The 16,677-nt window shown below is 41.6% G+C and overlaps 1 protein-coding gene across 3 annotated transcripts in view; it reads right to left on the bottom strand.

The window, feature by feature from the left end:
- Positions 1-16,677, bottom strand: part of GULP1 (GULP PTB domain containing engulfment adaptor 1) — a 421,329-nt gene that overhangs the window by 96,073 nt on the left and 308,579 nt on the right. For all 3 annotated transcript variants that reach the window (XM_075284853.1, XM_075284855.1, XM_075284854.1), the window contains one exon: positions 9,083-9,220. In XM_075284853.1, the coding sequence (XP_075140954.1) occupies positions 9,083-9,220 (138 nt within the window). The remainder of the gene's footprint in view (positions 1-9,082; positions 9,221-16,677) is intronic.

Raw genomic sequence — 16,677 nt, 5'->3', positions numbered from 1 at the left:
TGCTCTATACTAATATACTATCCATGATGCTGTATCATACAGAATTTCCCCAAGGTAGGACTATTAAAGGATTATCTTATTGGAAATTGGGGAAAGAGATAGCTCTACCTATTGCCATATCCCCCCCCCAAAAAAAAACCCCATCAAAACCCAATATATTTACAGAATTTCCACCAGAAATAAATAAAATACAACCTAAAATAAAAACTCCCATATACTATAAAACGCTTTCATAGCATAATCTCTAATGATAATATTGCACCATAATCAGAGTGATAAGTGTGCAGCAAAAAAAATCTCTTGATTTTGGTTGATTTTCCAGGCATAAATCCAGTCTGATCTTTGTGGATTAACCTAGGTATCACTAAAGACAATCTTGCAGCCAAGTTCATCCTTATCCTATTTCAAGATTATTGTAGCTTTTTGCATAGATGGAGCCATTCCATCATTCATTCTAGCCATAAAAAATAATAAAAAAATCCCTTGCTGTCTGTTTTTTTTTTTTTTTTTTGAAGGACATACGAATGTAGTATACCATATGTGATGTATTTCCACCACAGTCTTTTCCACATTATTTTTTGGCTCACTACATGAAGCCTTAGTGTAAAGGGTTTTTCCGGGACTATGCAATAGGATAGGTCATCCATTAAAGATCCACAGGATTCTGACACTTGAGACCCCATAAATCATCACCCCTTCTGACAGATGGGACCCCCACGGATAGGCATTGCTTCCTCTTTACTTCATGTGACATCATGCTCATTGGTCATTTGGACTGACTGTAGCTCAATCCTACTGAAGTCAGTATGTACAGTGCTGTGCTTAGTACTGAAGAGGCAGCACAGGTCACATGTCAAAGTGAAAAGTGACATTACAATTTTCTGCAGTCTCTTCAGACCCCAGAGTATAATAGGAAGGGAAAGGGGGGAAGGAGGGGGAGTGTAAAAAAACAACAACCTTCATACTTACCTTCTGTTACCTATTTGCCCTCCTCACGGCTTCTGGCATACTGATGACGCCCAGTGCTCTTTGGCTTGAGGAGTCACGATAGAGGCCTGTGAATGGCCACCAATCTACTTGAAGTGCCCAGGTCATCGTTGAGGCTCAATTACTTGCCTCAGTGTTGAGCCTGGGCCGATGACATCACACAAGAGTGCTGGACATCACCAGGAGAATGCCGGGTGCCACAACGAGGCACAAAACAGCGAACGAAGGTGAGTTTGATTTTTTTTTACCTTCCCTGGGCATACACCTCCATTTGTACCGTTTTGTAAAAACCAACTACAACCATTTGGAATATTCAGGTCGAACTTGGTTTGGTACAAACTGATGAGCTCATCTCTACTGTTTACCCATGTCATTATTCCAACAGCTAACAGCAGATATTTACTACTCACTGACCCCGGCTTTTGTCCAGGCCTGCCTGGCTTTGCCTTTAGCCTGCCACTGCATGCCACACCCGAACAATGTCAGGAGGTGACATCATTTGCAATGTTCCCTGGAGGTCAGAGAGGAGGCCGGGTTTAGTGGGGACCAATGAGTAATAAATATTGTCAGTTCCCTGATGGAATATTCCATTAGGTAATGGTTGGTGTCACAGGCTCAGCCATTTGAGTAGTAGTTCCAAAATGATAGAGTCATGGGAGTAAGAAAAATAGGAATATGCTATGGTGCATGGTGAAAGGATATCTGTGCCTCCTATATCCCCATCACCATGAAAGGTTGTTGGCATGAAAGGTTGTTGTACTGAAATCTCTCAACCATACAACATAGGTGCCTTGTTTGCAAACTGAAAGGGCAAAGACGCATGTAAAGTGGTCAAAATTAACATATTATTTATGTATCACTGTGCATGCCATATTAAAGAATTAAAAAAAAAAACAACTGAAAAGTCTATTATGATTTCTTTGCTTATTTTTATGTGATCTATGGAAAGGGGATGATTGGATTTTTTTATCATCTGGTTCCATTTTGTTTTTATTTCTTTTACATTTATTTTTAGTCCCTCTGTGGGGTTGATTACTCATACCATATACTGCATTACTATATAGCAGTATATTGTAGATATATAAACTGCACTTATATTGCACCCTGACAGAGACTATATATATCAAGCCTGTGAGCCTTTCATTCTCAGTTCTCATAAATATTAATCGCTAACTCCCTGAAATCCATCTGGAAAAAAAAATGCCTTAAGGACAATGGATGAAGTTAAAATACTCCTTTACCTATTGCAGCTCAGCCTCTTGTTCACACTGGTAAGATGTCCCTCAAAATATCAAAACCGTCAGGACTGAGATATACAACTGCTGTTGCTATGGCTAAGAGGAAAGTTCATTAACATCATCAACTTGGTTCATAGATTGCTCTGGGAACTGAGCCAGGTTATCTACAAAGAACACTTGTCTTAGAATTCCAGCCTAGAAGACATCTACGTTTTTTTCAGATTGACTCAGGTATTAGAGGATAACTAACCCCAAAACTCAAACAAAAAAAAGAAGACAGAATAATTCCCTATGACTCCTTACATCAGCTCCTTATTTTTCTTGTTCTTCTTTTGTCTTATAATTACAGAGAATGAAAAATACATTAGAAAAGTAGTGGTGCTCTTCTCTAAGGCAGCCGCCATGTTTATCCTCCCCCCCTTCGCCTTCTACGCTAGGGCACATAAGATAAGAAGTTTAGGAGAGGGCTGGGTTTAGGTTGTACACTTTTTCACTATAAATGTGTCCATTTTGTTGAAGGAAATCCTCTGAGTAACAGATAGTATAAAGTAGCTATAGTAGCTGTGGTGCCCATTCCATCAGCAGTAGCAATAAAAGTGCTAACAGTAGTATATACATTACACAGTAACATGGATTTTCAGGCCCCTCACTCAGTCAAACAATGAGTGTTTATGTATTAAGGTGACATCACAGTGCAGTGAATACGAATGAGAAGGTCGCTGTTTAAAGTTTTATTCTATTTATTTTTTCATTATTGTGATTGGGGATTTGACCCACCAAATGATGGTGTATGGAATGCTTGAGCCACCGCATCCATTATTCTCTATGGGAGGATTTCTTTTACTATCTTCACCATTCTATACCTACTATGACTGACAGAGAGATACAGAGAGTAATGTAGGAAGTGGCTGCTTCACATGTAGCACCATTAGGTATTATCCTGGGTTCAAACCTCCAAACACAATTAATGATAAGTAGAAAAATCTTAAAACATGTTTTAGTGCCATATATTCCGGTGTATAAGACGACTTTTTAACCTCTGCAAATTTTCTCCAAAGTCGAGGATCATGTTATATACAGGGTATATGGGGGAGAGGGGCGGAGGAGCGGGATCACAACATCACCACGCTCCTACCGCCGCTGGCTTTCTACAGTGGTGGGAGTGGGGCAATGCAACAGCCCCAGTGGCGCTAACTGTCCCCAGCATCTGCCATGCTATTACAGTGGATGCCGGGTATATAAAGATAATGGCGGCCACTCTGCTGCAGAGTGGTCACCATAGCAACCAGGTTTTCGATGATTGTGGACATTAATAATGCAAACACCTTCCCTTCCCCCTTCCAAAGTGTAAAACCCCCTGGGGCCGGTCCCCACCGGCCTCATACCTGTAAAGTTGCAGGCCAGCTCCCGTGCGGCTCCTGGCTGTTCCAGTGACAGTCAGGAGCCTAATGAAGGCTCACAGGCCTATCATAAGAATATTACTATTGCGGCTGGTCTATGGTCAGCCACAATAGTACTGTATAGAGTCTCCCATAGACTGCAATACACTTGTATTGCAATCTATGGGACTTGCAATCAAATAATTGCAGGTTCAAGAACCCTAGGCAGGGGCTAATAAAATAGTTTAAAAAAAAAGTTTAAAAAAATATATTTAAAAAAAAATTCTAAATCACCTCCTTTCCCTAGAATGCATATAAAAATAGAAAATTACTGTGGTTCACATACATATTAGGTATCCTTGTGTCCGAAAATGCCCGGTCTACTTATAAAATATTTTTCCTGTGCAGTGAACGTCAAAATCAAAAGTGCCAAACTGCTGTTTTTTTCCACTGTTTCGCTTCTGATTTATATGAAAGGTGATCTAAGCAATAGACATTCCCCAAAATGGTATAACTAAATCTAGATTGTCCGTGAAAAAAAAAAAAAAACCGGTTTAAAGGCAGAGAGGCTGCGTATGGACACCAGCAGTTTGTTTTAAAACCCATTAAAATGAATGAGTTGTATAGCAGACCGCTGGCAAGCCGTCGCCTGTCCAGTTTATCCATGGTTTAGAACGGAAACCACAGGGTGGACAGCGTCGATAGTGTGATCCCTCCTTTACAGAAAAGATGGTTCGGGACTGGAAAGCAAATAAAAAATCATTAAAGAGTATGTCAAGGGGTAAGTGTGCATTAAGAAGAGGTACCCCACAGAAGAGGGGTAGTCTTATACAGCGAGTATATCCCAAACTCTATATTTTAACTGGAAAAGTTGGGGGTCGTCTTATACACCCAGTTATCTTATATACCGGTAATATGGTCCTTTTTGATTTTTGAAAGAAATGACTAAAACACTGAAGGCTATATTTATCAAAATAAATCTCTATCCTTGCTACACAATTTCACCATATGTTATCTGATGTGCTTTTTCAGGGTCCTGGAAAAGCTGTATGGCATAACAGGTAATGTTGTAATATGCTCTGCTGAATAATAAATAGTATTTATAGTGAATAGAAACTAAGCTCCCTCTGCTTACCCAAAGTTCCTGTTATGTCATGTTAGCTTTCATTGCCAGTCTTTTGCCAAAAATGGAGCTGCAGTGAGGCAGAAAGCACTGCCCTGCACTTATTCCAAACTGCCATCTCTGTTTATCCATCTGTTTCTTTCTTGCATTGTTTGATCATCACAACCTTTCCTCTAAGATCAAGGTATCTCCTGCTCCTACTATGGAATCCTATTCACAATATTAGGTCGAGAACAGCTCTGTGAGAGAAGCAAGTGTAGCCCAGAGGAAGACCAACCAGAGAAATACAAGAGACATATTATGCACAGTGTCTAAGTATACAATTGAGTGTGTCTGCAGCTATTTCAAGTTTAGAACTGTTGCATATGAAGTTTTCACCTCCCCAATGCGGCCTCTCCTCTGTGATTCATATCCCTCAGGACCTGCCATAGTATTGATAGTACTGCTGTTGTAGTGACCTTACTAGAGCTGAAGGACACCAGTAAAAGAAGAGGGGTATGGAGAAGACTTATTTAATTAACTCTCCATACCCTTGTACCCCTCTCAAGTAATGACATCACACAAGTCCTGCAGTTGTAGTGACATTAGTAGGGCTGATGAACACCAATAACAGCAGAGGAGTATGTAAAAGTTGTCTTCTATCATCAACTTTCCATACTATTTGTAAGCCGATGGCTGGTCAGTTAATGGAGGGGGTGTACATCTCACCCAGACTACTAAGGTGGGTGAGATGAGAAAACTCCAGAAGGAATGTTTGTTCTCAGCAGACAATTTTTGTCTGCTGAGCAGTTTGGTAAATGCTCAGTATTGGGCTGGATTTTTAGGAATGTCAAGTAGGTTGGTAGTGGGACCTATCACTCCACCCCCCTCCAGTCCACACTTTGGGGATGTTCCAGCAGCGACTCAGCTGCAGAGAGTCTGCTCATCGAGGGAGTGTTACGGTTCTGTATGTATATTTTGACAAAACCTCTTGACTGCGGTAGTGGCTGCAGTCGAGGTCCACAAGCCCCAGAGGGGCGGCCGTCTGTCTGAGCGAAGCAGCAGTATGTTCGTGCGGCTCAAGTGTAAACAGGTGCCAACGCACGTTCACCAGCTAACTTCACTGAGTGAAGGCGTTTGTGCAGCTCTACTGTGAACCGGCTGCAAAGGAGGATTACACCAGTTGACCTCACTGGGTAATTGTGTTTGTGCAGCTTCAATTTGAACTGGCTGCAACCAAGGCTGCCAGGGGTTAAATGTCACCCCTGGTCAGAAACACAAAGGGCTCCACAATAGCTTTGTAGCTACAATAGTACTGGACAGAACCAACAGGCTCTACAGTTCCCTACCAGCAGTACCCAGGAATCCTGCCCTGGAATACCTGCACTGGCAACCTGGCATTGGCAGGAACCTATCCCTGAACCTCTCTGTCTCAACATAATAGTCAAAGTGTGAGCACCCGGCAAGTCCCTGCCCACAGGGCAGGGCAGTGGCCATAACCTCACTGGGCATGCCCAGTATGGGTGGAATGGGACTTAGCCTCAGAACGTCTCCAAGAAGTCTGTGCATGCTCAGTAGGGTGAGAATGAGACTTATCCTCAGAACCTCTCCAAAAAGTCTGAGCATGCTCAGTAGGCCAAATGCTGGACTTAGGCTCCACAAACCTCACTGTCCGATGCCGAGGGTGAGAACTGGATTGACCTGTAGGTGGCGCTGTGCGCCGGAAGGAAAACCTGCGCGACCCCATCCTAACAGGGAGCTTAAGAAGTTGCTCCAGCAGCAGACTTTGGGGCAGAGTTTGGCTGGAGACCCAAAGAGAGAGGTCATATTTTTTTTGGAGCTGTGTCCTGAATGACTCAATTGGCTTTTGATTTCTGTGATTCTAGGTGAGGTAACCTATTCTATGTTTAGTTAGAGCCTAGCCGGGCAGGTATTTATTTTTGTATGGTTTCCTTTTGTTGCTGCACTACTGTTATGCTTCTGTGTGTATATATATAAATATTTTTTTTTTAAACTACAGAACCTCTTAGCTGTAGAACCCTATAGCGAGGTCCACAGGCCCAATGGTGGGCGGCTGTATGTCTGAACTCAATGTGAACTACTGCGAAGACTCTGCAGCGTGAAAATCAATGTGAACTACTGCAGAACACTGTAGTCTAACTCAATGCGAACTACTGCAGAACACTGCAGCCTGAAAGACAATGAACTACTGCAAGACACTGCAGCCTAACTCAATTTGAACTACTGCAGAACACGGCAGCCTGAACTAAATGTGAACTACTGCAGAACACTGCAGCATGAACTCAATGTGAACAGTGTGTACTGTGCGACACTCCATGTGAACATAGGTGCAACTAAAATCCTGCCAGTTTAGCCAGGTTGGGTGCACCAGTACAAGTGAAACACACACGGCTGCCAAGGGTTAACACTCACCCCAGTCCAGCAAACACACATTTACCCCTGCGACAGCTAGGGGCCACCACGGAAGTTTAGAACATTCTCCTGCACACAGCTTGGAGTTACCAGGGGGGTTTGCATGCTCCTGCACACAGCTTGGAGCCATCAAACACCCATGTTCCCGCACACAGCTAGGAGCCATACATGAAGTCAGACAGTACACATAGGCTATCTCAGAGACCAAGCCTGCTGCAGATCTACAAGCTGGAATGGCGTCTATCGCTCCTAGCCCTGGTGTAGAGCTGACAGTTCAGGGCTTACAGATCCTAACTAACAACACCCAGATTGAAGCAGCGAAACTCCACACAGAGGCCTAGTCTGACAACCTGCCTGAATACTGGAGCATTACCCTAACTACTGTCATTCACTCCATGGACTTTGAGGAAAGTTTAGACAAAGTGTGAGTACCCGGCGGGCGTCAGCTCACACTATTTAAAGGGAAGTCCCCGCCCAATAGGGGCAGAGGTGATGACCTAACTGCTCATGCTCAATAGGTGAGAAATGGCACTTAGCTTGTGAGCAGCTCCAATTCGTCTGAGCATGCTCAGCAGGTGAAAACTGAATGGTTAGACTGACCCGCAGGTGGCGCTGTGCGCTATGATAGCAACCTGCGGGACCCAATCCTAACAACTACCTTTTGAGTGAAAATAAACTCTACTTTTGTTTTGGACTAAAGAAACTGGATGTTTGTGTCTATGCCATCCCACCTAGCAACCCCAGACCCTGACACCTTGTATACTCTCTCAAGCCTCAATAGATTCCTTTGTGAATGGTCCTTAACAGTAGTATGCTGTTATATACATTCTCTATTCTTTGACCATACCCTGCTTTTGTAGGAGAGGTTTGTTATCGATATGCTCAGCTCTGCTGGTATGCAAAATGATGCGTTCCTCTGGTGGAAATCTATGATATCATCAAGACTGATGTGTCCTGACTCCTAGCCTAGCCCTCCTGTTTAGTCAGCTACTTGTGGTGATACTTGCATTCTGACCTCAGCCCTGTCTCAGAACTTCAGGTTCTGGTCTCTGAACTTTCCATTTCCATACTTATAGATTAACTCTTTACCTCCTGCCTGCTTTCCTGTTTACAAACCGTGACTTTATTGTTGACTGTCTCAGCACCACAAAGACCAATCTGAGACTACTCCAGGAGTTCTATGAATCCAGATACTTTTGGAGGGGTAAAGACTGAAAAACAGGGAATCTCATGGACTCCACGCCTCTTTTTAGCTAGCACCAGTATTTCCAAGATCTTGTAGCACAGTTCACTCCAAAACAAAGGCAGATAGCAGTTCGTTTTAGCTGTAAAATTTACATGTAAAAGCTATGAGGAGCCCAGATCATATTCAGCTATGGTATCCTCAAGCTGAGTGGGTGCAGAGGTCAGGCAACTTGATAGTACAGGAGAGGTGATGGGTTTAGACACCGTGGGTGGATAAACGGGACAATTGCTGAATGAAAAAGGGTACATTTAGTATAATTTAACGTTTTGCTGTCAAAGGAAGGCTGACATAGTGTGAAAAGTGCTGTCAAATATTTGCAAGGGGACAATCATGTTGTAAGTTGCAGGATGCATCCAGGTGACCTACTTGTGTGCAAAGTTACAAGGGTTGAAGTTACTTTTTCAACTGCATTATTGCATGTACAAAAATTTTTTTTGCTTAACTGTTGTGCAAAACATTACCCTGTAAAACAAAGGGGAAAAAACTCTTCATTTAAAGTTGCATGAAAAGGGGCATGGGAAGAAATACAAATAAAACATCTTGATCTGTTTTCTCATGACGACTTGGAACCATTAATGAAGATAAACATCTGCAGATTTCATTTGATTCCAAGCCTTTATAGCAGCCTTTAGCCAAGCCAAACCCTTTCCATGTAAGACAAAGAAAAAAAACGCCCTAAAACATCTGGCATACTTACACATTTTTCACTATCGAACACATAACACAAATGCTTATTGGACTCCGAATCCTTGCATATGAATGTAAAAATCCTTTTGTCTGTTTTATCATCAGCGCAAAACGATATCCGATGTAACTGACAGTTGTGTAGCACTTCCTGTAAGAAAAGAACTGATGTAAGTGCAATAGCATTAGGATAATAATAAATATAATAAGGAATTAATGCAGATCTTTAACTAAAACATGAAAAGCTTCATTCACGGACTGCTTATGAGATCTAGATCATTTTCAGCACATGGTACAATGATATAGGATGTAATACTGTCCTTCATGTTATATATTAGTTCTTCATTTGAAACGATATCTTCTACACATTAAGTCAGTGGCACATTTCCATAAAAAACACAAGTTCTGTCCGCTCCTAATCAATCTCCACATCCCTGGAAAATATTCAGAACACATTAGGAAAATATGTTGTCTGGAGAGAGGGAGGACGTTGTTTTTCATGGAGATAATCTTAAGGAGACAGCTAAGACTACAGGATATTTTATAGAAGAAATGTGTTCATTTTAGGAGCAGAAATGTTGGGGCCCTTTTAATTTAAGAGAGTTATGTGTCTTATCCTTGCAATCTTTGTTCTTCTGTGTTTAAGCATATTTTTCCTTTCTAGCAGCATACATTACAATCTGTCTGGCTTAAACATGTGATATTAAAGTCCATCTCTCAGATTACTCTTTTCTAAATTATTTCTCTTCTGAATGAACCCGAGCACATTTGGCATCTCTGTGGTAAAAGATTTATTTGCAGATCAGAAGTCTGTTAGAAAAATTCAATATGTTGATAGATATCTGCTATAAAAACAATATAAACAAAATTACATTATCTAAAACGAATAACAAATATATAATGTAGGAAAGCGACAAATGTAATGTTTTTATTAAAGAGGACCTTTTATGTCCTCAGACACATGCGGTTTTATATACCGCTAGAAAGCCGACAGTTATGTGCCCGGGGGAATGATATCGGTGCAATTACCAATAGCTCTTCACCGTCAGAAGGGTGTTCCTGACAGTCTAGCTGGGAACGCCCCTCCTGACAGTAGAGCCCATAGCGCCGTACTGTCAGAATGGGCGTTCCTTACCTTCCAGTCATGATGCTGAGCAGTGAGGAACGCCACCCAACTACTAGTCTATGGACGAGTACTGTCAGGAGGGGGCGTTCTTCACCGCTGAGTGTCATGGTTGGGTAGTAAGGAACAGTACAATACTCTGGACAGTACTGTTAGGAAGGGTGTTCCTAGCTAGACTGTCAGAAACGCACTTCTGACGGTGAAGAGCTATTCGTAATTACACCAATATCTCTTCTCCCAGGGCACATAACGGGAATGCCGACAGTGTGCTGAATTCAGCTTTCTAGTGGTATATAAAACCAAATTTGCCCAAGGACATGAAAGGTCCCCTTTAAAGTTAGAACAATATAGAATACCTTGGGCATCATTACCTAGTTTTGCATTTCTAAATACAGTCCTATGAAAAAGTTTGGGCACCCCTATTAATCTTAATCATTTTTAGTTCTAAATATTTTGGTGTTTGCAACAGCCATTTCAGTTTGATATATCTAATAACTGATGGACACAGTAATATTTCAGGATTGAAATGAGGTTTATTGTACTAACAGAAAATGCGCAATATGCATTAAACCAAAATTTGACTAGTGCAAAAATATGGGCACCTCAACAGAAAAGTGACATTAATATTTAGTACATCCTCCTTTTGCAAAGATAACAGCCTCTAGTTGCTTCCCGTATCTTTTAATCAGTTCCTGGATCTTGGATGAAGGGATTTTGGACCATTTCTTTCTACAAAACAATTCAAGTTCAGTTAAGTTTGATGGTCGCCGAACATGGACAGCCCGCTCTCAAATGATCTGAAAACAAAGATTGTTCAACATAGTTGTTCATGGGCAGAATACAAAACGTTGTCTCAGAGATTTAACCTGTCAGTTTCCACTGTGAGGAACATAGTAAGGAAATGGAAGACCACAGGGACAGTTCTTGTTAAGCCCAGAAGTGGCAGGCCAAGAAAAATATCAGAAAGGCAGAGAAGAAGAATGGTGAGAACAGTCAAGGACAATCCACAGACCACCTCCAAAGAGCTGCAGCATCATCTTGCTGCAGATGGTGTCACTGTGCATCAGTCAGCAATACAGCGCACTTTGCACAAGGAGAAGCTGTATGGGAGAGTGATGAGAAAGAAGCCGTTCCTGCACGTACGCCACAAATAGAGTTGCCTGAGGTATGCAAAAGCACATTTGGAGAAGCCAACTTCATTTTGGAAACAAAAATTGAGTTGTTTGGTTATAAAAAAAGACGTTATGCATGGCGTCCAAAAAGAAACAGCATTCCAAGAAAAACACTTGCTACCCACTGTAAAATTTGGTGGAGGTTCCATCATGCTTTGGGGCTTTATGGCCAATGCCGGCACCGGGAATCTTGTTAAAGTTGAGGGTCGTATGGATTCCACTCAGTATCAGCAGATTCTTGAGAATAATGTTCAAGAATCAGTGACGAAGTTGAAGTTACGCCGGGGATGGATATTTCAGCAAGACAATGATCCAAAACACTGCTCCAAAACAACTCTGCATTCATGCAGAGGAACAATTACAATGTTCTGGAATGGCCATCCCAGTCCCCAGACCTGAATATCATTGAACATCTGTGGGATGATTTGAAGCGGGCTGTCCATGCTCGGCGACCATTTAACTTAACTGAACTTTAATTGTTTGTCCAAAATACCTTTATCCAGGATCCAGGAACTGATTAAAAGCTACAGGAAGCGACTAGAGGCTGTTATCTTTGCAAAAGGAGGATCTACTAAATATTAATGTCACTTTTCTGTTGAGGTGCCCATACTTTTGCACCGGTCAAATTTTGGTTTAATGCATATTGCACATTTTCTGTTAGTACAATAAACCTCATTTCAATCCTGAAATATTACTGTGTCCATCAGTTATTAGATATATCAAACTGAAATGGCTGCTGCAAATACCAAAATATTTAGAACTAAAAATGATTAAGATTAATAGGGGTGCCCAAACTTTTTCATAGGACTGTATATGCTGTATACTAATAGAGAAGTCCAAGGAATTAATGTGCGTACGTCTAGGCACTTATATAAAGTCTAGATGTGTTTCTGATGTGAATACAGTGATCATTATCCTCTTACTTAATTGTAAGATATACTCTCAGGGAAAACAAAAGTTGTCTGAAAGGGCTTAATACTTAAAATAACCTAAAAGTATTAATAGGGTTTATGCCCCGCTAGTACCCTACCCCTCACTAACAGACACTAAAATGCAGATTTTTTTTAAAGTTCCTTTTAAAAACTGAATACAAAGAACAAGAAATACTATGAACAGGTCAATAAATAAACACAACTGTTTGCCTAGTATTGCATGTACTAAGGCCTTCTATAGGTAATGTATGTTATTGGTGACATACATTACTGAATGTGCTGGAATAACACATTCAGGTGGTACCTTTATGTAGAATACATATCCCGAGATTTAATTTTCAATAGAGAGACAAGTGAATTACAATGTAAGAACAGCAGGAGTAGTCCTCCTGACGTATTGCACTTCATCAGGGGTATCAGACCCAGCACCCCAATGAAGCTGTTCACATAAAATAAACTAATAAAATATGTATTTTAAGGTCTGAGCCTGGGGAACTAGTGGGGATTAAGCTTCTTATTTAGAATACATTACAGCTTTATGCTAAAATGTCAATATTTGTTGATGTGTACTTTACACTGCTGCAAATAAGGCTAGACAGTTGTGATCACCATTTATGATACAATGTTGCCACCAAGTGCTTGATGTTCAAAACTGCAGTTTTATTCCAAAATCCATATTGTAACTTATCACTGTCACAAAAAAATTGCTAATATTAGACTTTTATAAATATTTATAATCATGTAATAAGTGTGGCTGAAGGATGATTGCAACAAGCAAATTATTGATGTTAGCAGCAGTAACACAGCACTATTAGGCTCTTTTCACACTGCATTACCACCTAACTCATGGGAGCCCATTCTACTTTTGGACCCTATACAGTAGTAGTCACTGTAGGGAATATCCTAACAAGGCACGCTAATCCATACAGAGGCACCTAGTAAAAAATGTATAACATGCAGCATAAGAATTTGTAACATGGAACCCCACAGCTGACTGATAACACTATTCGGCATTTGGGAATATGATAATAAAAAAAAAAAAAAAAAATGATTGACTTTCTTGTAATAAAAAAAAAAAATAGACTACATGACTAGGAAGGTGAGAAGTATGGCCAAACTATTCTGAAATATAAATATTAGTACATTTATGAGCATGTACTTACACAATAAGAAGACTGACATTTACCAGAACACATTGTAGTTGCTGAAAGTAATATAAAGCTTTACCCTACACTTCGTACATCAAGGTGCCAATAGTCCTTTAGTACTACAAAAGCAAACATTTAAAGATAATATTCCTCAAATACCTAGCCATCTCATCATACACTCTTATGTCATTGTAACAAAAAACTCCATTATTCTCAGCATTTACTTTTTCCATGGCAGAGGAATAAAGTTATTCCAAGAATCCCTTGTATATTCAACCTTGTTATGCTTAACTGAAAAAGAAACATATCTGTCATCCACTTAAGACTTGTTTCATCAAGTGCGTACTTGAGCCTTATTCATGTAAGCAACAATCTTTCCCATGCAGAATGTGCACATAGTCTATACATACAAAACTACATAGCAGATGTGTAATAATCCCCAGATATAAAATTTATGGACAACAGACACATGAAACAAAGAGAGAGAGAGAAATAAATAAAGAAAGAGAGCGAGAAAGAGAGAGAGAAAGAAAGAGAGAGAGAGAGAGAGAAAGAAAAGAAAGAAAGAAAGAAAGAAAGAAATAAAGAAAGAAAGAAAGAAAGAAAGAAAGAAAGAAAGAAAGAAAGAAAGAAAGAAAGAGAAAGTTTTCTGTATAACCATTGAGGGTATTCTCAGGGGTGAACCTTCCTTTTTCGCCGCCCGAGGTGGACGACAGAAAGCCGCCCCCCCCCTAGGAGGGAGGGGGCGCAGCGGAGGGGGTGTGGCAAAGTGAAGGGGCGTGGTGGAGCGAAGGGGGCATGGGTTAGCGGCGTTAGCAGGCAGAGAGCAGGCACGGAGAGGACCTGCTCTCTGCCTGAGCGTGAGGGGAGGCCACTGGAGTAGCGCTGCTCCAGTGGCCTCCCCAATCCACCGCTCGGTGCTAAGCCAGGATAGCTTGTCCTGGACTGCCTTAGGTAAGCAAAAATGCCGCCCTCCCTGGGGCCCTGGCATAGCGCTGCCTGAAGCAGTCGCTTCAGGTCGCCTCATGGGAGGTGTGGCGCTGGGTATTCCCCTATTTGTGCTGCCTGTCTGTTATAAAGTCCTTCCCCTTTAAGTGCTTGCCAGCAGGACGCTGCATAGATTAGTTGTGTCTTGTCCTATGACATTTGCTGGTCTCCGGAAGATATAAGAGGCATTGCTACACCAGTCTTAATCTATTACTTTTCTGACATGAAAGGCACTAGAACAAAAAAAAGAACTAAGAGGGGCCACACAGTGGCTCAGTGGTTAGCACTGCAGCCTTGCAGCGCTGGAGTCCTGGTGTTCAAATCCCACCAAAGGTAAAAAAAGAAACATCTGCAAGGAGTTTGTGTGTTCTCCCCGTGTTTGCATGGATTTCCATCTCATATTCCAAAGACATACTGATAAGGAAAAAACGTACATTGTGAGCTCTACGACGGGCTCACAATCTACATTTAAAGAAAAAAAAAAAAAAAAAGAACAAAGTAGTGCTTAAATATTAGACTCAAATATGAGCTGTGCATGATATCCCACATCTACTCCAGTGTTCTGGCATAGATGATACAGTAATTTCAACCCACAGTTTCCTGGTGATCATCTTACAGCAAATGGGGTCAAGAGTCAGTATAGGCCCACACAGTAATTGGTACAAATTTAGCACGTTCCATACAAGGAAAATGTGTTATTTTATCTAAGTATAAGGAAGGGACAGCTTTCTTAGTGAAAGAACTGAGGTTATATATATTAAGGATGAGTACACACCATCAGTTAGATTAGTTAGATTAGAAATGCAGTCATGGCAGTCACTACATGAACCACTAAATGACTGAGTGAATTTCCTGGATTGAAATTCTTATGGATACATAATGGAGGAGATGGAAGAAAAGCAGTCAGTGATCATGATGATAAGAGCAATCATGTGCTAAGTATGGATGTGACCAGGCTACAAAGAAGATCACATGGAGAAGGAGTAGGACGGTCTTGCTTGCCACTGCCAATTCTATGTTGCCAAATTAGCCATGATGTCTTTCCATGTCCATACAGAGAGATGTAGTTCCTACATATGTGCTTGTATGGCTTTTTTTTATTGCAGATCTTGAATAGGCACAATGGATTTCTCATTTAGTAATGTAAAAATCCACATAGGCAAGGAGACTTCATATAGCTACTAGAGATGAGTGAGTAGTGTTCGATCGAGTAGGTGTTCGATCGAATACTACGGTATTCGAAATACTCATACTCGATCGAACACTACTAGCTGTTCGAAGTTTAAGGTTCGATGCAGAACCAGCATTGATTGGCAGAATGCTATACATTCTGCCAATCAATGCTGGTTCTTCTCTTACCTTTCGAAGTCTTCTCCGCGCTGCGTCCCCGCGTCTTCTTCCGGGTGGAATTCACTCTGCCTAGGCATCCGGCCTAGGCAGAGGCGACTGCGCATGCGCGGGCATGCCCGCACATGCGCAGTCGGCTCTGCTCAGGCATCGGGCCAGGCAGAGCCAACCGCGCATGCGCAGTCGGCTCTGCCTAGGCCCTGATGCCTAGGCAGAGTGAATTCCAGCCGGAAGACGCCGCGGGGGGCGCTGCACTGGGAGAAGACTTCAACGGGAATGCAGCCCGACCATCACTCGTGGACTTAGTAAGTATAATTGTATCGAATTTTGTGTACCCCTGAAATGAGCATTTCCCTCCATAGACTATAATGGGGGTTCGAAATCCGTTCGAACAGCCGAACAGTTTGCGGCTGTTCGAATCGGATTTCAAACCTCGGACATTTTAGTGTTCACTCATCTCTAATAGCTACCATCACCAGAAGAGCTGCAAACGTGTCTTCCTGTGTAGCCTTTCAATATTGTGGCTATGCATTAGCTCAGCTTAATACTATCACCAATACAAGTACCGCTTTCGTCTGATGTCATCTCATCACATTCCTAACCAAGTTGCCAGGTTTTGTGTAATCATTTCCCTTGCCACTTTTTCAGACACTTCATCATGGTGATAGTCCTGCGTTTGCTGTAGAGAGAAGTATTGACCTAACTTATGACACTTGTTGTGGTGCCAGTTTCATCAATGTATGATTGTGCAGGACCTACAGTCTCAGCTGTAACATCTGTCGTCAAGTGTTTGACATCATACCATATGGAAGCTGTATGCCTCTGTGCTCAACCGTCTGATCCTGTGTCCAGGAAGCCCATCAGGATACTAGAGACGACTTTCCATTGTACAGTTTGTT

This window comes from Leptodactylus fuscus, chromosome 8 (genome assembly GCF_031893055.1).
Source record: "Leptodactylus fuscus isolate aLepFus1 chromosome 8, aLepFus1.hap2, whole genome shotgun sequence".
Lineage (NCBI taxonomy): Eukaryota > Metazoa > Chordata > Amphibia > Anura > Leptodactylidae > Leptodactylus > Leptodactylus fuscus.
This window is presented reverse-complemented; position numbering and strand designations above follow the sequence as displayed.